The sequence below is a fragment of the Pelodiscus sinensis genome, chromosome 18, assembly GCF_052426305.1.
Source record: "Pelodiscus sinensis isolate ZL-2025 chromosome 18, ASM5242630v1, whole genome shotgun sequence".
Classification (NCBI taxonomy): Eukaryota; Metazoa; Chordata; order Testudines; family Trionychidae; genus Pelodiscus; species Pelodiscus sinensis.
In genome coordinates, this window is record NC_143069.1 from 8,140,823 (window position 1) to 8,165,615 (window position 24,793).

At 54.9% G+C, this 24,793-nt stretch overlaps 1 protein-coding gene across 3 annotated transcripts; it reads left to right on the forward strand.

The window, feature by feature from the left end:
- The first annotated feature begins 6,452 nt into the window (after positions 1-6,452).
- ZNF628 (zinc finger protein 628) lies at positions 6,453-24,258 on the forward strand. 3 transcript variants are annotated; one of them, XM_075914365.2, is made up of 3 exons: positions 6,453-6,701; positions 18,338-18,609; positions 20,481-24,258. In XM_075914365.2, exons 2-3 carry the CDS (start codon positions 18,405-18,407, stop codon positions 23,492-23,494), a joined length of 3,219 nt encoding a protein of 1,072 aa, XP_075770480.2. In that variant the 5' UTR covers positions 6,453-6,701; positions 18,338-18,404; the 3' UTR covers positions 23,495-24,258. The 3 variants fall into 3 exon arrangements, with proteins under 3 accessions (XP_075770480.2, XP_075770481.2, XP_075770482.2); XM_075914366.2 differs by lacking the exon at positions 18,338-18,609 and having other exon boundaries at positions 6,454-6,701; XM_075914367.2 differs by lacking the exons at positions 6,453-6,701; positions 18,338-18,609 and adding an exon at positions 18,628-18,939.
- Positions 24,259-24,793: the final 535 nt, after the last annotated feature.

Here is a 24,793-nt window from a genome sequence, read left to right on the forward strand (position 1 = left end):
GGCTGCCGTGTCCACTCCTGCGTAGCCCCTCTCAATCCCCTCCCCTGAGAGACAGTAGCTAGGTGGATGGGCGAAGTCTCCCTGCACCCAGCGCTCTTCTCACTATACTCAGCGAGGGAGTTGGGCCAGCCTGGCTTTGGGCGTAGACTAGGGATGAGAATGTTAACGGGTTAACCTTAGTAGGCGAGGGTCATCGGTTAAGGTTAACTGGTGGGGGCTGGAGCAGCTCCCCCCTGCTGAGGGCAGGAGGCTGCTCCAACCCCTTGGGGGCCCCGTGGAGAGGGGCTGCTTCAGTCTTCAGTCAGTTAACGGGTTAGCCAATTAAAGGGGATTTTACATCCCTCGTGTAGACGTGGCCTCAGTGTCGGACAGTGAGGCTGCGTGGTCCCTCCTGGGGATGTTTAGAAGCTGGGACGTAGCGCCCATCCGGGGGTTCTGGGCGGACTGCAATCAGCACACACAGCTGAAGCCAGCACCGGGGAAGCGGCTGGACACAACTGGGGGTAGAGGCAGGAGGTGTCGGTGGCTGTTTGTAAGGTGCCAGAAAGACCCAGGATGTGAGGAGCTTGGACACCAAGGGACAGGGACAGAGCCAAGGCGGATTGCCTGGAGGTGGAACCAGGGATCCGGTGTGAGGAGCCAGGGCTAAAGGCTCCTTCCTGTATAGACTTTCTGCTGTGCAGCTTCCCCAGGCTGCGTTAATGGCTCTCCCCCACTGGGGCCAGGCGACTGGCTGTTAAACGGGGCCTGTCTTGAACGGGCCGCGCTTCCTTGCTGCACCCACTCCCAGGGTGTCGCTCCCTGCTAGGATGGACCCTTTCCGCAGCTCAGTGCTGGGCAGAGAAACAGGCTGTGGGCCAGGAGCGTGTGAAAAGGCCAGGACGGAGCACAGAGCCTAACAGCTCAGGACCCTGCACAGTTTCTGGGTAACTGCACCTTTGACTCCCTGCCTGTGTAGGGTTACCAGATGGTTTCAAAAAATACCGGACACACTTGATCTCAGATGGGGGAGGGGGGACTGGCTGGGAGGAGGGAGGGGGAGAGGGGGAACCGGCTGGCGGGAAGCAGGGCTGGCTGGGAGGGGGTTGGGAGGAGCGGGGCTGGCCAGGGAGGAACCGGTTGGTGGGGAGTGGGGTTGGCTGGGAGGGGGTCGGGGGGAGCGGGGCTGGCCGGAGGGGCAGGGGGCAGGGGAACCGGCCGGCAGGGAGCAGGGCTGGCTGGGAGGGGGTTGGGAGGAACCGGCTGGTGGGGAGTGGGGTTGGCTGGGAGGGGGTTGGGGGGAGCGGGGCTGGCCGGAGGGGCAGTCAGAGGGCGGGGGAACCGGCCGGCAGGGAGCAGGGCTGGCTGGGAGGGGGTTGGGAGGAACCGGCTGGTGGGGAGTGGGGTTGGCTGGGAGGGGGTTGGGGGGAGCGGGGCTGGCCGGAGGGGCAGTCAGAGGGCGGGGGAACCGGCCGGCAGGGAGCAGGGCTGGCCTGGGCGCACGCAGATCCCGGGGTGCTGCCCATCCCATGCACGGTCCCGGTAGGGCACATGGCGAGTCTGGCCCTGGGGATTCCATCCCGCCCCGCCCCCCCACTGTGTGGTTGCTTACTGCCTGGCTGGTAGACACGCTCCGCAGAGTGAGCATGTCTACCAGCTAGGCAGGAGGCAACTATGCACTGCTACTCAGTGCTCGACAAACAATGTAATCTACTTGCCACAGGTGAGAAACCGACATTTCTATCTCCGGTATTTTCTCAATTTGTTTCCCGGACAGAAAGCTCGAATCCCGGACTGTCCGTTCAAAAGTGGACACTTGGCAACCTTGCCCCTGAGTGGCCGGCTCCAGCAAAGCCCCTCTGGTCTCAGGGCTCTCTCTGGGCAGAGTCCCACATCACACTCCCTCCAGAGCAGGGCGTTAGGCTGCAGGACCCTGCCACTCGGCCAGCAATGCCAGTGGTGCCTGGGGAGACCACAGATGTATGAGAAATGCCGCCGAGAGAACAGACCCTCCTCAGACCCTGCACGGAGCAGGACTTCCCATCGCCCTCCTAGGGCTGGCAGGGACCCTGCAGGGTGGCTGCCCCCTTGGCCCAAAGGTCAGGTCCATCTGACAGCCCCTTGCTCAGGCTGAGTTCACAGCAGATGCTCTTTGTCTCTTGGCCTCTGGTCCCTGGCTGAGCCAGGCCTCTGGATGGGGGCATCTCTGGAGCGGTTCCCACTGGCCAGCGGGAACAGCAGTTATGACCTATCCCCACTGCTCCGAGCTCCAGCAGTGTCCATCACACGCGGAGCGGCCCCCAGTGACCCTTTGCACATTCATAGCACTAGCCCAGTCAGACCCCATCTGGGATCGCAATCCATGCCCCCTGCCTGGATCCATGGCCCCAATACTGGCTCCCCACGGAGGCTGACTGAGCCCTCACTGGACCAAGGCAACTCTGTAGAGGGGGCCCTGCAGCCCTGTCCTGTCCCCTCCCCTCCCCTCTTGCAGCCTGGGAGCAATTCTCCAGGACAGCACCAGTGTGCCGGCTGGGTCACAGTGTGGAGGGACAATCCAGCCTCACAGGGAGCAGAGCAGGGGCGCGGCAAGGGGTGCTCTCTCCTCACAGTCACTGCTGGCCTCAATGCAATGACATATGGGGAGATGATGAGGCAAAACCATGGTCCTCCTCATTACTGCGCCCCAATGGGGCTGAGCCCCACTCCATGCCAGCACCAGCATGTGGCCACAGGGCCAAGCCATGCCCTTGCTGCATCCCTGCCGTGGCTGGATGGCTGCCAGAGGGCTGTTGTGTAACGGGGAAGAGGGGGTGTTGCTTCCCATGCTACAAATTTAGCTGCGTGGGTGAGATCTCTCATCACCATTCCAGGGATCAGCACACTGGCCGCTGTCCTGCCAAGCTCTGTATGTATGTGCGTGCATAGCTCTGTGTGCGTGTGCTGTTGGCAGGCCAGATGCCAGCTCACGCTAAGGCCCCGAGGTCTCGACTGAACGCTGAGAAACCCTGCACTGGAACCTCTGGCAGTGTTGTTAAAATAGGCATTGGAGTTACAAGAATGTGTTTAGTGTTTAGACTTTGTGAAATGCTTGTGAATTGCCACATGCATTAATCACTTATTGCAGCCGTATCCCGTGCTATAATTATATTTAAGAGTTTGCTTGGTAACTATAAATCACCAGACAGGAGACAAGCATTAATCAGTTTCAAATACTAGTTTCCAATAGGAGGTGTTACCCCCTACCCAACAAGAAGGCAGAAGAATATCAGAGGCCTTGTTTGCTTGTTGTTTGCTCCTCCCCTTGCAAAGGAATTCCTTCCATCCACTGCATTTACAACTCAAAGCAGAAGTGGGGAAGGAATATAAAGTCCTAACAAGGAGGAACTATAAGTCTCTGGTGCTTGGACTCAGAGTATGTCTACACAGCAAAATGAGGAAGAACGGCTCTTGTGGAAAAGGGGATTTTTGCACAAAAAGGAGCCGTCTACACAGCTCCTTTTTGTGCAAAAGCCTCTTGCGCAAAAACGGCTGCTAATTAATTATGCAAATGAAGTGTGGCGATATTCTACTCTGCACTTCGTTTGCATAAGCTTTTGCGGAAGAAGGCTGCAGTATAGACGTAGTCTAAGACAGGAATTCATGTGTGTATGTACATGTATTGACCTGCTTTAACCTTGTAAACAACTTTCATTTCCTTTCCCTGTATAAACAGCGAGAAGTCCTGTGGCACCTTATAGACTAACAGATTTATTGGAGCATACACTTTTATGGGCAAAGACCCACTTCGTCAGATGCCACAAGACTTCTCGTTGTTTATGCAGATTCAGACTAACACTGCTACTTCTCTGATATTTTTTCCCTCCATAACAGATCTTTAGTTTGTTACAGAAAAGCTACAAGCATTGTGTTTGGTGTGAGATCTAAGGTGCAATTGATTTGGAATAAGCAACAGAATCCTTGGGAGTAACCCAAAAATTGCTGTGACCTTTGGAGTAAATGACCAGTCTGTCACAGAGGAAAACTCATCTGGTCAGCAAGAGAGCTTGGAGAACTGAAGGGAACTGTCTCTAATGACATGGTCAGGCCATATAGAGCTTGAGGAGTTCATACTGGACACTTGGCTGGTGAAATGTAAATATAGAACTTGCAGTTTGTGTTCCCACATCCTGAGCTACTACAGGACGCCTTGACCATGTATATGTGAGAGTAGTTTTGTGTGTGTGTAGGTGTCTGTGTAGACGTGTGTGAGCACAATCTGGGTGTGTACATGTGCATAGCTGGGTATGAATGCACACAGCAGCCTGTGTGACTATGCATAGATCTGAAATTATGTGTGAGTAGCTTTCTATGAGTGTGCATGTAGAGTTGTGTATGTATGTAGGTGATGGGGGCTCAGTGTGAGAGCATGCATAGCTTTGCGTGTAGAACTGTATGTGTACACACTGGGTATGTGAACAACTAGTTGACCAATTGACTATCTGATAAGCAAATGCTTATGGGAGAGTTGACATCCTTGTCCACTAGTCACTCTCCCCCTTTGCTGCCTCTATCAGAAAGAGGCAGCGGGGGCAGGGCGGAGTGAAGGGGTGCTTCAAAGTAGCAGTATTGCCTGGAGCCCGGAGTCAGCTGCGGACTCCTTGAGTCCCCCGCTGGCCCTGTGCTACCTGCAACGCTTTCTCCTTTGAAGTGTAGCAACATCCCAGCTACGTCTACACTGGCATGATTTTCCGGAAATGCTTTTAATGGAAAAGTTTTCCATTAAAAGCATTTTCGGAAAAGAGCATCTAGATTGGCAGGACGCTTTTCTGCAAAAGCATTTTGCGGAAACGCGTCTGTGGCCAATCTAGACGTGCTTTTCCACAAAAAAGCCCCGATCACCATTTTCGCGATCGGGGCTTTTTTGCGGAAGAGAAATCTCTGCTGTCTACACTGGCTCTTTTGCGCAAAAGTCTTTCGGAAAAAGACTTTTGCCTGAATGGGAGCAGCATATTTCCACAAAAGCATTGACAATCTTACATGAGATCGTCAGTGCTTTTGCAGAAATTCAAGTGGCCAGTGTAGACAGCTGGCAAGTTTTTCCGCAAAAGCAGATGATTTTGCGAAAAAACTTGCCAGTCTAGACACAGCCCCCTAGTACACACAGCTGGCTGTGGAGGGATTAAGGTCTGTGTCAGGGGTGGGCAAAAGGGCCTCCCCGGGCCGGATCCAGCCCACCAAGCAGGTGGATCTGGCCCGCGGAGGCCTTGCTGCTCCCCTGCCCCCAAGCCAATTAGGGCCTGGGGGCAGGAAAGTGCCCAAAGCCGCAGGCTGCTCGCAGGGCGGGGGCAGAGCGGAGAAGGCTTCGGGCACTCCCCTGCCCCCAGGCCAATCAGAGTCTGGGGGCAGGGGAAGCTGCGTGAAGCTTCCTTCACCCTTCCCCCTCCCTGCGAGGAACCCGTGGCACTTCAAAGTGCCACGTGCTCCTCGCAGGGCCGGAGGAGGCTTCCCACGCTTCCCTGCCCCCGAGCCCTGATTGGTCTTGGGGTGGGGGAGCGTGTCAAGCCTCTTCCAGGGCATGGGTGCCTAGTGGGAAGTGGAGGGAAAGGGGCTCTCTCACCCTTAGCTTTCTGGGGTGGCCCGAGGATACTTCAAAAATTTTTGAAGTGGCCGCCGGGCAAAAATGATTGCCCACCCCTGGTCTGTGTGCATGTGGGTCAGTGTGCGGGGGCAGGGCCCTCGGGGTGTATGACAATGCTGCAGCCCATTGTCACCTGCTGGTTGGAGGGGAAGCTCCTTGTTGTGCTCCTATCCCCTGCCCAGCTGGTACTGGGGGCGCTGTCAACCAGGGAAGGGGGTGCAAGCTCTGGCTCCCGGACACAGGAGTGTTGGGGAAGATGCCAGGTGAGGTCCTTCAGGAGAATCCCCATCATTGCTGGCGGGGGTTACAGAAGGTGGCTGGGTGACTGTCCAGACCAAGCCAGGAGCTCTGATCCCACGTGCATGATGAAGACCCCGGTGCAGAGTGGGGCCCCCGCGGCCGTGGTGAGAACCGACAATCCGTGGCTCCGCTTGGAGCATGTGACAGTGGATCGTCCCTGGCTGGGTTTTGCAGATACAGAACTGGGGCACGGAGCCCGCAGGCTGGGGCACCGCAAGGCCTGCGAGTCCAGGGGGCAGGGGGTGGGGGAGGGGCAGGGCCAAGGTCAGCAGGGTCAATGTGGGGACAGAGGTCACTGTCAGTCACTGGGGGGCGTGTCCAATCAGGCTCCACCCCTCACGAGTCTGCTGAGGGGGGCCCTTGGTCCCTGCCCAGCCACTCATTGGCTGTTGCCATGGAGACTACACCCAGTGGTGAGGGGGGGTGAGCTCACTGCGCGGTGACGTCCCCCCTGGGTGACGATGTCTGTCCATCCCGGATTGGATTAGCCCCGCCTACACTTGCCCTCACCCAACATGGCCGGCGGTCGTGTTCGGGCCGTCTAAGATACTACACTTCCCAAGGTGCCCCGTGCGGAGCAGCCGGCCAATGGGCGCTGGCGGAGGGGGCGGGGCCGCGCGCGCGGCCCGGCGGTTAGTGTGCGCGCGGTAAAGGTTGGGTGTCTCGCGCCGGCGGCCGTTGGGAGACAGGAGCGGCCCCGCCCCCTCGGTCCCCCGCCACGCGAGGCGGCTGCCCCCCGCCCGCTGGGAAGGAGCCCCGGGCACGAGGTAGCGAGCGGGCGAACTGCCCCTCCCCACGGCAGGTGAGATTGCAGAGGCCTACGGGGGAGGGGCGGTGGGCGCTGCGCTTAAAGGGGCGGGGCTCCGCTTAAAGGGGCAGGCACGCGAGGCCGATTTTGTGTCCGCCAGGGGACTTTTGGCCAGTGTCAAGGGGCGGGGCGAATGGTTCTTAAAGGGATGGGTCCCGGGGCTTAAAAGGGCAGTCACTCGCTCCCCCCCCCCCCCCCCCGGCCCCCCCCCCCCCCCCCGGGCAGCGCTCGCCTCACTCACTGCCTGCCAGTTAGTGGGGTGGGGGCGTCCGCCAGAGAAGTGCAATGAGGGGCCGCCCCGGGCGGGGGGCTCACGCTGGGGAGGGGGGGTGGGACGTGGGGGGGCGTGTGACACGGGGCGGGGGGGGGGGTGGGGGGGCGGGACGTGGGAGGGGGGGGCGTGTGACACGGGGCGGGGGGGGGGGGGGTGGGACGTGGGGGGGGGCGTGTGACACGGGGCGGGGGGGGGGTGGGGGGGCGGGACGTGGGGGGGGCGTGTGACACGGGGCGGGGGGGGGGGTGGGGGGCGTGGGGTGGGGGGGGGGCGGGGCGGGGGGGGCGTGTGACACGGGGGGGGGGGGGACGGGGGGGGGGGTGGGAGGGGGGGTGGGACGTGGGGGGGCGTGTGACACGGGGCGGGGGGGTGGGACGTGGGGGGGCGTGTGACACGGGGCGGGGGGGGCGTGGGGGGGGCGTGGGACGTGGGGGGGGGGGGGGGTGGGACGTGGGGGGGCGTGTGACACGGGGGGGGGGTGGGACGTGGGGGGGCGTGTGACACGGGGGGGGGGTGGGACGGGGGGGGGGTGGGGGGGCGTGTGACACGGGGGGGGGGGTGGGAGGGGGGGGGGACGTGGGGGGGCGGGGGTGGGACGTGGGGGGGCGTGTGAAACGGGGGGGTGGTACGTGGGGGGGCGTGTGACACAGGGTGGGGGGTGGTACGTGGGGGGGCGTGTGACACAGGGCGGGGGGGTGGGACGTGGGGGGGCGTGTGACACAGGGCGGGGGGGGTGGGACGTGGGGGGGCGTGTGACACGGGGGGGTGGTACGTGGGGGGGCGTGTGACACGGGGGGGGGTGGGACGTGGGGGGGCGTGTGACACAGGGCGGGGGGGTGGTACGTGGGGGGGCGTGTGACACAGGGCGGGGGGTGGTACGTGGGGGGGCGTGTGACACAGGGCGGGGGGGGGGTGGTACGTGGGGGGGCGTGTGACACGGGGGCGGGGGGGGTGGAGGGGGGGGTGGTACGTGGGGGGGCGTGTGACACAGGGCGGGGGGGTGGTACGTGGGGGGGCGTGTGACACAGGGCGGGGGGGTGGTACGTGGGGGGGCGTGTGACACAGGGCGGGGGGGGTGGGACGTGGGGGGGGGCGTGTGACACGGGGGGGGGGGTGGTACGTGGGGGGGCGTGTGACATGGGCGGGGGGTGGTACGTGGGGGGGCGTGTGACACAGGGCGGGGGGGTGGGACGGGGGGGGGCGTGTGACACGGGGGGGGTGGGACGTGGGGGGGCGTGTGACACGGGCGGGGGGTGGGACGTGGGGGGGCGTGTGACACAGGGCGGGGGGGGTGGTACGTGGGGGGGCGTGTGACACAGGGCGGGGGGTGGTACGTGGGGGGGCGTGTGACACGGGGGGGGGGGGGGTGGTACGTGGGGGGGCGTGTGACACAGGGCGGGGGGGTGGTACGTGGGGGGGCGTGTGACACAGGGCGGGGGGTGGTACGTGGGGGGGCGTGTGACACAGGGCGGGGGGTGGTACGTGGGGGGGCGTGTGACAGGGTGGGGGGGGAGGTGGTACGTGGGGGGGCGTGTGACATGGTGGGGGGTGGTACATGGGAGGGCGTGTGACACAGGGTGGGGGGTGGCACTTGGGGGACTGAGTGACCCAGGGTGGGGGGCGGTACATGGGGGGCATTTATAGGGGTGTTGTGTGACACAGGATAGGGTGGTGGTACATAGGGGCTGTGTGACACAGTGGAGGTGGTATACTGGGACTGTGTCACAGGGTGGGGGGCAGTACACGGGCTGTGTGACACAGGGCAGGGTGGGAGGTGGTACAGGGGGCCATGTGACAGGGTCAGGGGCGGTATGTGAGGGGTTGTGTGACACAGGTGGGGGGGCTGTGTGATACAAGATGGGGGTGGTACAATGGGGGATCCGCACCCAGTGTACCTGCGTATATCTAGAGAGGGCTGTACCTGTAGTGCTTGGGCTGTGTAACACTGGGGAAGAGGGGGGCAAATAGCTCTTTCTACTAGGTTTCTAACAGTGTTGTTGATTAACCAATAAGCAAAAGTTTATAGGTTAATGCTATAGAGTACATGCATTCCCTCCCCGCCACTCCCACCAGTGAATTTTTTAGCAGGCTGGCCAGTAGCCCGGCTCAGTCCTGGCTCACGGCAGGTCCTGGGCCTACCTCCACTGTGTGTTTGCATTTAAAGTGAATTAGGAGCTAGGTGAGCAGGCAGCCCAGCTTGGTTCTGACTCGCACCAGGTCTGAGAGCTCAGCCTCTCTGCGCTGCTGCCTCTGATACAGAGGCAGCAGCACTGGGTGACAGGCAGCCAGTCTGTGAAGGGAGCTGGTTTTTAAACTGGCTCCTTTTATGGACCTGCCTGGCATCCCAGGCTGTTGCATCTAATACAGTATAGAGTGGCAGGGGGCTTTGCAGGAGCAGGGCTGCAACACACTGGCTGCTGGCCCCACCCCCGGGGACTGTAGACTAGCCAAGTAACCAAGAAGAATTCATGAGGTTAATCAACTATTCACGTAACCGATATTTAACATCCCTACTTCCCACAAACTGTTGGCGAGGGGAGCCTATGGGATCCTGTGCTGAAGTAGTGGGAGGGTTGCAGGTGGAAGTAGAGAGATTATTTTCTTTTTATTTGGCACTGATGGAGCCACTGCTGTGGTGTTTGGTCCAGTTCTGGTGCCCACAGCTGAAGGCTGTTGATAAGTTGGAGGGGGTCAGGGAAGAGTTATAGACCACCAGGATCCAATTTGGATATGGATAGAGACCTCTTTAATGTTTTTAATGAAGTAAATACTCATGGAAACTGCGTAATCATGGGAGATTTCAACTTTCCAGATATAGACTGGAGAACAAGTGCTAGTAATAATAGTGATAGAGATGTAGCCGTGTTAGTCTGGGGTAGCTGAAGCAAAATGCAGGACAATGTAGCACTTTAAACCATCTTGTTAGTCTTTAAAGTGCTACATTGTCCTGCATTTTGCTTCAGTAATAATAGGGCTCAGATTTTCCTAGATGTGATAGCTGATGAATTCCTTCATCAAGTAGTTGCTGAACCAACAAGGGGGGGATGCTATTTTAGATTTGGTTTTGGTGAGTAGCAAGGACCTCATAGATGAAATGGTTGTAGGGGACAACCTTGGCTCAAATTAGATCTGAGATTAGGGATTTTGATTTCAAAAGGGCTAACTTCAATAAATTAAGGAAATTAGTTAGGGAAGTTGATTGGACTAAAGAAATTATGGATCTTGATGTGGAGGAGGCATGGGATTATTTTAAGTTAAAGTTGCAGAAGTTGTCAGAAGCCTGTATCCCAAGAAAAGGGGAAAAATTATAGGTAGGTGTGTTAGACCAAGCTGGATGAGCAAGCATCTCAGAGAGGTGATTAAGAAAAAGCAGAAAACATATAAGGAGTGGAAGATGGGAGGGATTAGTAAAGAAAGCTACCTTATTGAGATTAGAGCATGTAAGGACAAAATGAGAGAGGCTAAAAGTCAGGTAGAGTTGGACCTTTCAAAGGGAATTAAAACCAATAGTAAAAGGTTTTATAGCCATATAAATAGGAAAAAAACAAACAAAAAAAAAGAAGTAGGACCGCTAATTACTAAGAATGGAGTGGAGGTTAAGGATAATCTAGGAATGGCCCAATATCTAAACAAATACTTTGCTTCAGTCTTTAATGAGGCTAATGAAGAGCTCAGGGATAATGGTAACATAACAAATAGGACTAAGGATATGGAGGTAGATATTACCATATCTGAGGTAAAAGCCAAACTTGAACAGTTTAATGGGAGTAAATCGGAGGGCCCAGATAATCTTCATCCATGAATATTAAAGGAACTGGCACATGAAATTGCAAGTCCATTAGCAAAAATTTTTAATAAGTCTCTAAACTCAGGGGTTGTACCATTTGACTGGAGAATTGCTAATATAGTTCCTATTTTTAAGAAAGGGAAAAAAAGCGACCCGAGTAACTATAGGCCTGTTAGTTTGACATCTGTAGTATGCAAGATCTTGGAAAAAATTTTGAAGGAGAAAGTAGTTAGAGACATTAAGGTTAATGGCAATTGGGACAAATTACAACATGGTTTTACAAAAGGTAGATCGTGCCAAACCAACCTGATCTCCTCTTTTGAGAAAGTAACAACTTTTTTAGATAAAGGAAATGCAGTGGATCTAATCTACCTCGACTTTAGTAAGGCATTTGATACAGTACCACATGGGGAATTATTGGTTAAATTGGAAAAAATAGGGATTAATATGAAAGTTGAGAGGTGGATAAGCAACTGGTTAAAGGGGAGACTACAGCGGGTCATACTGAAAGGTGAACTGTCAGGTTGGAGGAAGGTTACTAGCGGAGTGCCTCAGGGATCAGTTTTGGGGCCAATTTTATTTAATCTTTTTATTGCTGACCTTGGCACCAAAAGTGGAAGTGTCCTGATAAAATTTGCGGATGACACAAAGTTGGGAGGTATTGCCAATTCAGAAAAGGATCGGGATATTATACGGGAAGATCTGGATGACCTTGTAAATTGGAGTGATAGCAATAGGATGAAATTTAATAGTGAGAAGTGTAAGGTTATGCATTTAAGGATTAATAACAAGAATTTTAGTTATAAGCTGGGGACACATCAGTTGGAAGTAACGGAGGAGGAGAAGGACCTCGGAGTCCTGGTTGATTATAGGATGACTATGAGCCGCCACTGTGACATGGCCGTGAAAAAGGCTAATACGGTTTTGGGATGTATTAGGCAAAGTATTTCCTGTCGGGATAAGGAGGTGTTAGTGCCATTATACAAGGCATTGGTGAGACCCCATTTGGAATACTGTGTGCAGTTCTGGTCTCCCATGTTTAAGAAGGATGAATTCAAACTGGAACAGGTACAAAGAAGGGCCACTAGGATGATCCGAGGAATGGAAAACCTGTCTTATGAAAGGAGACTCAAGGAGCTTGGCTTGTTTACCTTAAACAAAAGAAGGCTGAGGGGGCACATGATTGCACTCTTTAAATATATTAGAGGGATAAATACCAGGGAGGGAGAGGAATTATTTAAGCTTAATACCAATGTGGACACAAGAACAAATGGATATAAGATGGCTAGTAGGAAGTTTAGACTTGAGATTAGATGAAGGTTTCTAACCATTAGAGGAGTGAGGTTCTAGAACGGCCTTCCAAGGGAAATAGTGGGGGCAAAAGATGTATCTGGCTTCAAGATTAAACTAGATGGCTACGTCTACACTGGCATGATTTTCAGAAAAGCGCGTCTAGATTTGCAGGACGCTTTTCTGCAAAAGCACTTTTTGCGGGAAAGCGTCCGTGGCCAAACTAGACGCGGTTTTCTGCAAAAAAGCCCCGATCGGGGCTATTTTCACGATCGGGGCTTTTTTGCGGAAAACAAATCTCTGCTGTCTACACTGGCCCTTTTGTGCAAAAGATTTTTGGAAAAAGACTTTTGCCCGAACGGGAGCAGCATAGTATTTCCACAAAAGCACTGACAATCTTACATGAAATTGTCAGTGCTTTTGCGGAAATTCAAGCGGCCAGTGTAGACAGCTGGCAAGTTTTTCCGCAATAGCAGATGATTCTGCGGAAAAACTTGCCAGTCTAGACACAGCCGATGGGTTTATGTAGGGGATGGTTTGATGAGATAACATGATCTTGGTAACTAATTGACCATTCATTATCAGTGGTAAATAGGTCAATGGAGGGATGATAGGAATTACTATAGAGAACTTTCTGGGTGTCTGGCTGGTGAGTCTTGCCCACGTGCTTAGGGTTTAGCTGATCGTCATATTTGGGGTTGGGAAGGAATTTTCCTCCAGGGTAGATTGGCAGAGGCCCTGGAGGTTTTTCGCCTTCCTCTGTAGCATGGGGTACAGATCACAGCTGGAGGAGTCTCTGCATCTTGGGGTCTTCAAACTGTTTGAAGGCTTCAATATCTGAGATATAGGTGAGAGGATTATTATAGAAGGGGGTGGGCGAGATTCTGTGGCCCGCATTGTGCAGGGGGTCAGACTAGATGATCATAATGGTCCCTTCTGACCTTAAAGTCTATGAGTCTATGAGTAAGAGCCATGACAATGGTTAAGGGGCTAGAAAACATGCCTCAGTGTGATAGACTCAATGAGCAAAATCTATTTAGCATAACAGTCAGTCCTTCGAGTGATGTTCCCGTGGGTGCTCCACCGTTGGTAATGGGTCACCCAGAGCTGTAAATTGGAGCATTGCAAAGCAGTTCCTGCCCCGCCCCCTTGCCAGGTTGTGCATGCACAGGAGGCATCTTGTGCCACTGCCTCCCAAGCGCCTGACATGCGCGGCCCGACCCTTCCCCTTCAGTTCCTCTTCAACTGCCCTCAGCTGCAGACAGGGCTTCAACATGTTCTCTCACTCATTACCTCAGATAGTCTTTAGTGTTTGGACAGTTTCTTTTATAGGATAAGTGTTAAAAATTTGTGTAAATAGTTTCCCTCCTTCATTTTTACCTAAAAAAAGTATTTTTTTCCCCTCAGGGGATTTGAACGCGGCATTAGCCACTCAAGCGTGGCGAACCGAGCACCTTTTGGTTCCCTGGTTCTCTGAGGGGGGGAAAAAAAAGAATGGAGTTGAATCAACAGATATTAACTAATATGTCTGCCTCGTCAGACATATTGGCTTTAAGAAATGTACAGACTGCCGAGAGCCCATGCCAGTATCTGATGACCATTCCCTCTGTATACGCTGTTTGGGGGAAGCCCATAACCTGCAAAAATGCGAGCACTGTTCAAGCCTGAAGGCAAGAGTGAGAAAAGATAGAGAGCTGCACCTGAGAATGATAAGATGCCTCCTCTAACCAAGACGGCTCTCCAAAGAAAAGGACTGCCTCCCTGCCCCTCAGGAAAGCCATGAATAAGAGAGCTTCTCCAGCTCACTTTCTCCTTCCTTCCTCCTCCCCAAGAATTAGCAGGGAGAGAGACCTGGAACATCTGGGGCCACCACCACAAAATCAGCAGGCAGAGCTCATACTGCAGCACCTACACTGATGTGCGCCTCCTTGGTTCTGAAAGAAGCACCAGGGCGCTCTACTCTCCCAGAGCTTGGCACAACAAAAAGCTGCGGCGCCATAGGCAAAAACAGCGCGTTCTAACAAGCCAGCACTGCCTTCACTGCCGCCACCCTCGGCACCAGCTATGCTGGCACTTGATACAGACCCGCAGCTAACATGGGCAGTATCTGGCAGATCCAAACTCTTTACCTGACAGCCAGGGCAAGCACACTCAGTCACGGCCTGCTTCTACAGGTCTATCACCTGCAGTATATCCAACTTGCATCCCCCATGTGGGATTGGGTCTCCAGTACTCTCTCACCCAAGTACCTTGCCCTACTTCCTACTCCATTCCTCTTCAGGGACCCCTCTCACAAGAGCCTGCTAAGACAGGATGTCAATCATCTCCTGCTGCTCAGAGCTCTAGAAAGGGTAGAAACGAATTCCACGCATGGGGGTTCTACTCCAAGTATTTTCTTACAGTACTGTACCAACAGATGTCCTCACATCCCTACACTGGTGGACATCAGTGGACAATCTCCTTGCAGGCATCCCCTTCCACCAACCCTAGCTCAGTGCACAAATCGCAACATATGCATCCCTGCTGGGTTGGGAAGCCTATCTTCAAGAGCAGGTAGTTCAGGACAAGTGGTCTCTACACATCAGTCTGTTAGAACTCAGGGCAGTGAGAAATGCCTGCACGCACTTTGTGTCTCAAATTGCCAACTGTACAGTTTGAGTCCTCACAGACAATATCTCAACAATCTTTTACATAAACAGGCAAGGCAGCGCCCACTCCTGTTCCCTGTGCACAGAGGCCATCAGCTTATGGAACTGGTGCATCTGCAACCAGGTTACACTCGTAGGATCATACCTCCCTGGTGTCACCAACACCACTGGGACACTCTGAGCTGCAACTTTTCTGCGGACCATAAATGGGAGCTGCATCTTGAGGCCGCAAACCTGACCTTCTGTCAATGGGGCTGACCAGCATTAGACCTTTTTGCCTCTTCCCACAACACCAGATTACCCTGATTCTGCTCCAAAGTGGGACTTGGCCAGGGCTCACTTGGAGATGCGTTCCTGACCCAGTGGAGGGCCCCTCTACGCTATGCCTTCCCCCCCATGCCACTCATTCCCAGAGTACTCCACAAGAACTGTGCAGTAGGGGCTTAAGTCATTCTGATAGATCTATTCTGGTCACGCCAAACATGGTTTCCAGTTTTGCACAGGCTGTTGACTCAGCCTCCATACCCATTACCACGTCGACGCAACCTCTCCCAGAATTGTGGGACGATGCTGCATCCTCAGCTGCACACCCTTCACCTCCTTGCATGGCTTCTATCTGGTTTAGGGAACTAGAGACCCAATGCTTTCAACAGGTGAAGAATGTTCTCCACAGTAGGAGACCTTCCACTCAAAAAACTTAAAAAATGGACTCGTTTCTCTCACTAGTGTCAAAGAGTGATGAGGGACCTTGTGCGTCCCCACTGAAGATCATCCTTGATTACATGTTAGAACTTAAGATATTGGGATTTCACTTTCTTCCCTCTGGGTACGTCTACACTTGCTCCCTAGTTCGAACTAGGGATACAAATGTAGCTGACCAAAATTGCTAATGAAGCGGGGATTTAAATATCCCACGCTTCATTAACATAATCTGGCCCGCGTGCTATTCCGCTCGCCAGCTGATTCAAACCAGGAAGTGCGCTCCAGGACGTGTTAGTTTTAATCAAACCCCTTGGTTCAAACTAAGATTACTCCTCAAAAAAATCCCTTCTTCATTAGCAATTTTGGTCGGCTACATTTGCATCCCTAGTTCGAACTAGGGAGCAAGTGTAGACGTACCCTAAGAGTACACCTGTTGGCTATAACAGCTTTCCACAATAAGGATGTTAAAGACTCATTGAGGAGGAGTAACGGTAGTTTGAATTAGGAGCTTTAATTCGAACTACCTAGCCTGTGCAGCGTGTAACCGCGGGCAGGTAGTTCGAAATACGGGGCATTAAAAATGGCGGCGCCCGGAAACATGCAAATAAAGCCTGGGATATTTAAATCCCGGGCTTCATTTGCAAGTTCGAATGACTACATTAGCCACCCTAGTTCAAACTAGGGTGGCGGTGTAGACATACCCTCAGAGACTTTATTTCCATTGCCGAGCGATTGAGAGGCATGCCTATTTCATCTCAGTGAATCTCGACTTGGATATCGATGTGCATACTCAGATGCCATTCTATGGCTAACAGGCTCTTACAGCATCCATCATGGGCACGTTCCACTTGAGCTACAGCTGCCTTCACAGCCTTTCTGAACAATGTCCCCCTAAGAGACATTTATAGAGCTGCAACATGGTCCTCAGACCACACTTTTGCGAAACACAATGCAATACTACCACAACTAGCATCTGACTCAGCAGTGGCCGTTGCATTCTTGTCCACCGCTGCCAAACAATGACTCCGACTCGCTCCATCCAACAGTGGAGCACCCACGGGGACATCACTCGAAGAAGAAAAGGGAGTTACTCACTTTGTGCAGTAACAACTGCTCTTCAAGATGTGTGTCCTGTGGCTCCACAACCTTTCCTTCCTCCCCTCTACTTGGAGTCTTAGGGTATGTCTAGACTGCATCTCTCTGTCGGCAGAGGGATGCAGATTAGGCAGGTCAACATTGCAAATGAGGCAGGGATTTAAATATCCTGTGCCTAATTTGCATAAAAGGGCCACCGCATTTTGCCAACTCAGCACTTTGTTGGCAAAAAGCAGCAGTCTAGAGGGGGATCTGTTGAGAAAAAAAGCCTTTTTCGACAGATCCTGTAAACCTCTAGACTGTTGCTTTTTGCCACCAAAGTGCTGAGTCGACAAAACGTGATGGCCATTTTTATGCAAATTAGGCACGGGATATTTAAATCCCTGCCTCATTTGCAATGTCAACCTGCCTAATCTGCATCCCTCTGCCAACTAACATACCCTTAGTTACTTGGACGGAGAAGAGGAACTGAACGGGAGGGGCCAGGCCGTGTGTGTCAGGTGCTCAGGAGGCAGCAGCATGAGATGCCTCCTGTGCATGTGCGGCCTGACAAGGTGTGTGTGTGTATAGTGTTTGTGTGTGTGTGTGGGGGGGGGGGACTGCTTTGCAATGCTCCAATTTGTGGCGCTGGAGCACCCACAAGGACATACATCTTGAAGAACAGTTGTTACTGCATGAAGCAAGTCCCTTTTAAGTGGTAACAGGACCACAGTCTGTAAGTACCTCCATGAGAATCAAATACTGAATAATGGGCTCTCAGTCTATCAGAGAAAGGTAGAATATGTCCAGTGGCTGGAAGCTGGAGCTGCATAAACTCAGGCTGGAAATAAAATGTACATTTATAATTACATTAGCCCTCAGAACAATTTCCCAAGGGTTGTGATGCATTCTCCGTCACTGACAATGTTTAAATCCAGATTAGGTGTTTCTCTAAAAGTTCTGCTCTAGGTATTATTTTGGGACAGGTCCCTGGCTACACAAGGTCAGACAAGACCAGTGGTCACCAGCCAATAGATTGGGATCTACTGGTCGATCTTGGAGCCTTTAACAGGTGATCCTGTCAGGTTTGGCTGGGGAGCTGTCGAGTGCCAGGACTTCATCTGCCCCCTCTCAGCACTGCTGTGCTGCTCCTGCCCTCTGCCGTGGAGGTGCCCCCCCCCACTCCTGGGAGCATCTTGGTTGCTACGTAGGGCACAGGAAGAAGAGGAGGGGGTGCTGATGTCAGGATGCTCCTTCCTCTACCCTGTACTCCATCTCCATAGAGAAGAGGGGGGGCAGGGATGGAGAGAGTTTGATGGCTGCTTTTGGGAGTGATGCAGGGCCAGATGAAGGGTGAGCCTGCCTTAGCCCCCTGCATCACCACCTGGAAGCCACCTGTGGTAAATGATGCCCAGCTGGAGCCTGCATTCCAAAAACCTGGCCCCAGTCCTGAACCCCTCCTGCACCCCAAACCCCTGAGTCCCACTGCACCCAAACTCCTTCCCAGAGCCTGTGCCCATTCTGCACCTCAGCTCCCTGCCCCAGGCTGAGCTCAGAACCCCTGGCACACTCCAAATCCTTTAGCCCAAGATCAGAGACCACATTCTCCTCCCTCGCATCCCAACCCTCTATCCCCAGCCTGATAAAAGTGAATGAGGGTGGGGAAGGGATGGAGTGAGCAGGGACTGCGCCTTGGAGAAGGGGTGGGAAGGAGGCAGGGCAAGAGTGTTTTGGGTATGAGGTGGATCCTGGATTGCATTTAAATTCAAAAAGTGATCTCATGCTTAAAAAGGTTGGAGAACATTGGACTCGATGATCAGAATGATCTTTTTTGGCCTTTGAATCTCATTAACAGCATAACAGAGCAGTGGTGCACGAGGCAGGGCTGGAGGTGCCAGGGCCAGTGACAGGAATGAGTGAGGATGTGGTTCAGCTTTGTGACATCTAGCAAGTTTCCAGCCAAAATTCTGCTTGGAGCTCAGAAATCACCGCTGGATTTGTTAAAAGCCACCGGACAGGAGGCAGGGATACTTCAAGGCTGGGTTCCCAGGGAGCCAGGCTGTCAGCAGCACAACAGCAGGATACATCTTGGCTGGTACTCCCATAGTGGGGTCAGCTTCCACTCAGGTAAAAACAAAGTGCAGTTGAGCAATGGACAGGAGCCAGAGCAGTCCTGGAGGTACAGGGCTGCTCCTTTACCAACCCTGCTTTGACAGAAAGCCACAGAGTCCCAGTAACCAAGGGCTTAATGTGAACCACAAAGTTTAAAATAGAAGAGAGGTTACCCTGACTGTTGGGGGATCCGTATTCTGATCTCAATTCTCCCAAGACTGTCCTGGAGTCACCCTGACATCATTGGCTGGCTCTGGGCAGCTGCCGATTCTGGATATCTGCAGGTTCTGGCCCAGTTCTGGCTGGCATTGGGCTCTGGACTGATTGTTGGTCTCACCAAACTAAGTAATTGGGCAACAAAATGGCAAATGAAATTTAATGTTGATAAATGTAAAGTCATGCACATTGGAAAAAATCATCCCAACTATTCATACAATATGATGGAGACTTATTTGGCTACAACTACTCGAGAGAGAGATCTTGGAGTCATTGTGGAGAGTTCTCTGAAAACAACCACTCCATGTGCAGCGGTAGTCAAAAAAGCAAATAGTATGTTAGGCATCATTAAAAAGGGATAGAGAATAAGACAGAAAATATTTGATTGCCTCTATATAAAAGCACGGTACGCCCACATCTTGAATACTGCGTACAGATGTGGTTGCCTCGTCTCAAAAATATACATATTGGCATTGGAAAAGGTTCAGAGAAGGGCAGCAAAATTGATTAGGAGTTTAGAATTGGTCGCATATGAAGAGAGATTAAGAAGACTTGGACCTTTCATCTTAGAAAAGAAGAGACTACGGGGGGATATGATAGAGGTCTATAAAATCATAACTGGTATGGAAAAAGTGAATAAGGAAACCTTATATATTTATTCCCACAAAATAAGAACTAGGGGTCACCAAATGAAATTAATAGTCAGCAGGTTTAAAAGAAACAAAAGGAAGTTTTTCCTTCACTAAGTGCACAGTCAACCTGTGGAACTCCTTGCCAGAGGATGAAGTGAAGGCTAGAATGTTAACAGGGTTAAAAAAAGAGCTAAATAGATTCATGGAGGGTAGGTCCATCAATGGCTATTAGCCAGGATGGGTGGGAATGGTATCCCTAGCCTCTGTTTCTCTGGAGGTGGGTGACAGGAGGGACCTGTTGTGATCCCTCCCTCTGGGGCCGTGGTCCCCAACACGGTGCCTGCGGGCGCCATGGCACCCGCGGGGGCATTTCAATGCGCCCGCCAGGTGCTCGGGTCTGGCCTGGCCCCGGGCACATGATGCACGGGCGCTTGCGGGGGGAGCGCGCTTGGCGGGGGGCGCGCCGGGCGCGCGGCACTCGGCGGGGGGAAGCGCCGGCCCCAGGCGCGCGGCACTTGGCGGGAGGGGGGGAGCACCGGGCGCGCGGCACTCGGCGGGAGGGGGGGAGCGCCATGCGCGTGGCACTCGGCGGGATGGGGGGAGTGCTGGCCCCGGGCACACGGCACTCAGCGGGGGGGCGGAGCGCCGGGCGCGCGGCACTTGGGGGGGGGCGGAGTGCCGGGCGCGCGGCACTCGGCGGGAGGGGGGGGGGGAGTACCGGCCCCGGGCGCGCGGCCCTTGGAGGGGGCCCTGCCCCCGGGCGCGTGGCTATGGGGGGGCCGCCCCCGGGCGCGCGGCAAGGGGGGGGCCGCCCCCGGGCGCACTAGTGTCCCTGCCCCCTGGCGCCCGGCGGGCAAACGGCCACGCCCCCTGGCGCCCGACAACTTCAAAAGGTTGGGGACCACTGCTCTGGGGCATCTGGTATTGGCCCCTGTTGGCAGACAGGATACTGGGCTAGATGGACCTTTGCTCTGATGCAGTATGGCCGTTCTTATGTTTTTATGGTGTTTTGCTGACATGTGCCCTCTTTCCCTGCAGGCTCGGCTGAGATGGTGGGAGCCCAGCAGCTGGAGATGGCTGAGATGCAGCCAGCCCCAGTGCCGCAGCCGGGTGCCAGCGACCACCAATATGAGTGCCAGGAGTGTGGCAAAGTGTTCAAGTGGTCGTCGCGACTGATTCATCACCAGCGCACACACACGGGTGAGCGCCCCTACAAATGCTCCGAGTGCCCTAAGGCCTTCAAGGGCTCATCAGCACTGCTCTACCACCAGCGCAGCCACACTGGCGAGCGCCCCTACAAGTGTGCTGACTGTGGCAAGGCCTTCAAACGCTCGTCGCTGTTGCAGATCCACCAGAGCGTGCACACGGGTCTACGCGCCTTCAAGTGCGCTCTGTGTGGCATGGCCTTCAAGTGGTCGTCGCACTACCAGTACCATGTGCGCCAGCACACAGGCGAGCGCCCCTACAAGTGCACGTTGTGTGAGAAGGCCTTCAAGAACTCATCCAGCCTGCGGCGCCACCGTAACATCCACACCGGCGAGCGCCCCTATGTCTGTGCCGCCTGCGGGAAAGCCTTCACCCAGTCCACCAACTTGCGGCAGCACCAGCGCATCCACACAGGAGAGCGTCCCTACCAGTGCACTGAATGCCCCAAGACTTTCACCCACTCCTCCAACCTGCTGCTGCACCAGCGCACCCATACCGGGGGACGGGCCCACAAGTGCCAGGCCTGTGGCAAAGCCTTCATCTCGGACGCCTACCTGCAGAAACACCTGCAGACGCACGCAGCCAAACCACTGGCACCCTTTGGCGAGGCGGAGCTGACCTGTGCACCAGCTGAGCTCTTCCTGGCTCCTGCCGAGCCTGTAGAGACAGTGGAGATGCTATGGAAGTGTGGGGAATGTGAGCTGACCTTCCCCAGCGAGGAGCTACTGCTGGGCCACCAGCACAGTCACCTGGCTCCCCCAGTGCCCACTGAGCCGCCCGTCCCACCGCTCTACACCTGTGCCACCTGCGGCAAGGCCTTCAAGAATGGCTCGGGCCTGGCACGCCACCAGCACAGCCACGTGGGTGAGCGCCCTTACAAGTGCTCCATCTGCGAGAAGACATTTGTGCAGCTCTCTAGCCTGCTGGGGCACCAGCGCAGCCACCCGGCCGAGCAGCAGCTCATCCAGGCAGAGGCCGAGGTCACCTGTCCCCAGACGGCGACCGAGCCAGCCCCACCCCCTGTGCCTCCTGAGGTGGCCGAGCGCCCCTACAAGTGCACCGAGTGCGGCAAGGCCTTCAAAGGCTCATCAGGGCTGCGCTACCACCTGCGCGACCATACAGGCGAGCGCCCCTACAAGTGCTCGGAGTGCGGCAAGGCCTTCAAGCGCTCGTCACTGTTGTCCATCCACCAGCGCGTGCACACCGGCCTGCGCGCCTTCAAGTGCGCCGAGTGCGGCCTCACCTTCAAGTGGTCGTCACACTACCAGTACCACCTACGCCTGCACACGGGCGAGCGCCCCTATAGCTGCACCGACTGTGGCAAGGCCTTCAAAAACACCTCATGCCTGCGACGCCACCGCCAGCTGCACACTGGTGAGCGCCCCTTCGCCTGCCTGGTGTGTGGCAAGGCCTTCACCCAGACCTCCAACCTGCGGCAGCACCAGCGCACGCACACAGGCGAGCGCCCCTACAGCTGCCAGGAATGCGGCAAGAGCTTCACTCACTCCTCCAACCTGCAGCTCCATCAGCGCACGCACTCCAGCGAGCGCCCCTTCAAGTGCTCTGTCTGCGCCAAGGGCTTCGTCATGGCTTCCTACCTGCAGCGCCACCTGCGCACCCATGCTGCTGAGGCCAAGGGGGAGAGCCCAGGCCCAGGTCTTCCCACCCCACCTGCCACCCAGGAAGTGCATATTGTGCCCAACTTACAGGCCACCCTCAACCTGGAGGTGGGTAGCACGCCCAGCGCCCCCAACTCACAGACTTTCCTGCTGGTGCAGACAGCCCAGGGGCTGCAGCTTATCCCCAGTGTCCAGCAGAGCCCCCAGAAACTGCTGCTCCTGCCCAGCCCACAGCTGGTGCCGACGCAGCAGAAAGTGTCTGTCCTCCAGAACACCCCTAATTTTACACTGGTGCCCAGCGGCCCTGTAGCCCCAAGCAAGCCTGCCCCACGCCAGCAGAGCAAGACCAGGAAGCAGGCAGCACCTGGCAATCCCCAGAACATCATCCTGGTGCCTGGTGGTGGGCCAGTGCTGCCCAGCATGCAGATCCAAGCACTGCCAGGCCCACAGCCAACACCAACCCTCCCGGCTGGGCAGAATATCATTGTGCTGCAGAATGTGGCCGAGCAGCCTCCTGCAGATGTGTCTGGAGTCCGGATCCAGGCCCAGCCTCAGGAGGTGGCCAGCATCCAGCTACAGGCTCTGCCGCCGCCCCCTGCTGAGGCATCAAATGTGCAGACTCTGCCCCAGCCCCCAGAACTAGGCAGCATGCAGCTGCAAACCCTAGTGCAGACTCCCCCAGTAGGGGGTGAAGAGCAGCACCTGCCTTGCTCCTCAGCACTTTCGGGTACTGTGGGTTCTGGGCCAGATGTGTCGGGCCTGCAGGAGAGTCAGGATCTGCTGGTGGTGCAGAGCGGGCCAGGGGAGGAACTGCTGGGGTCGGGTGGGGAGGTGGGTGTGCATCTGGAGACGCTGCAGACGGAGGAGGGGGTACAGAGCGTACTGGTGCTGCGTGGTGCTGATGGTGAACAGACCCGACTCTGTGTACAGGAGGTGGAGAACCTGCAGGAACTGCCCCCAGACAATGGAGTAGGAGCCCTGGCACCGGCAACAGGGCAGAAGCTCTTCATCATCCGCAGTGCGCCTGGTGAGCAGACTCTGCAAGTGCTGGAAAACATGGGCTCTGGCAGTGGCACGGCGCATGGGGTGTCAGCTGGCGGGCAGCCCTCTGCCACCAGTACCCAGATGGTGCAGCTGCTGCCAAACCCAGTACCACCCCCCCAGGAACTGCCCTCTATCCAGATTGTGCAGACAGTGCCCAGTGTGCAGCTGGTTCACACCTTCTGAGCCCCTGGCTACAGACACCAGCCGGGGTATGTGCAGTGGGTTGGCATTGCAGGATCTGCTAGAGCTCGTGTTCCCCGATTGTCTTGCCTGTGCAATATGAAAATAGTGGGATATCCCCACATGATGACCAGTGGGGGCCGCAAGCTGTGAGACTTGTGCAGGTAGCCTGGTTCTGCATCATCCTAGCTATCCTGGCTGCAGACTCCTGAGTTCTATCCTCAACTCTGGGAGGAGACTTGGTTCTAGGGGTTAGAGTGGATGGGTGGGCTGGGAGTCAGGACCCCTGGGTTCCATCCCTGACACTATGGGGTCTAGTGGTTAAAGTGTATGCAGGTTTGGGAGCTAGGTCTCTTGGGTTCTGCTGGGTGAGCCTGAGCAAGTCCCTCCCTGGTTGGAGCATTTTCCCTTCTGTGGGCTGAGCATAGCATTCCGGGAGGCTAAATGCATGAATAAGAGGTAGGAGCTCTGCAGTCAACCCGTGGGTGGAGCAGTTGGTGCTTGCTTCTTCACAAGTGGTTCCTATAGGAGAGGGGTTCCCATGGCACTGGCAGACAGAAGACTGGCATGAGAGCAGTTGCCACCTTCTGTATCTTTGTCCTGGTAACCAGGTAATACCTACTCCCCAAAGCCCTGGCCTATTCCTCCAACGCCCAGATGGCCTCCTGTGTAGGCAGAGCACCCCTGTCTCTTCTAGAGCCCCTTCTGTATTAGGGCAGTTGGCACAACCCTTCAACCTACAAGGCAAATAAAAGACTGATTTGAAAGTGCCTCTGTTTGGTTTGTTCAGTGCATGAAGGGTGTAGGAGAAAGAAAGAGCCTGAAGAGCTGGGTGCTTGAACCAAAGTAAGCAAAAGTTTTATTACGAGTAACAGACAGTCCATGTCAGAAGCAGATGTTTGCTCGCAAGTCAGTGTCTCTCATTCCTAGAACTGCTAGCACTGATAAAAGCACATGAAGTATGTAAATACATGCCACCAGGACAATACAGGGACACCCACCTGAGTACACAATAAAATAGTTTGAAACAACAGGAGTGAAAGCAGAACGGGTAATGAATGCTTTGGAGGAAAGTATAAGAAGAGGTACCAAACACGTCATTAATGCGTAAGATGATATGTATGGCGTGGATCATAAATTGTTCATTTCTGACTATAAATGTGGGGGTACCTCACTTAACTCTTTAGCTGGCCTAGGGGGAAATAGTGAAATCCATACTATTGATTGGCTGTGTCCATTGTCCTGGGTACAAATATGTAGGGGGCTCAGAGGCCATCTGGCTACCAACAATTATTAATGTAC

Excerpts from the sequence above, each read along its gene's own strand:
- ZNF628 (XM_075914365.2), top strand. The coding sequence starts at position 18,405 with ATGTGGTTCAGCTTTGTGACATCTAGCAAGTTTCCAGCCAAAATTCTG. Across the intron at positions 18,610-20,480 it reads TGGGGTCAGCTTCCACTCAG|GCTCGGCTGAGATGGTGGGA; the intron begins GTAAAAACAAAG and ends CTTTCCCTGCAG.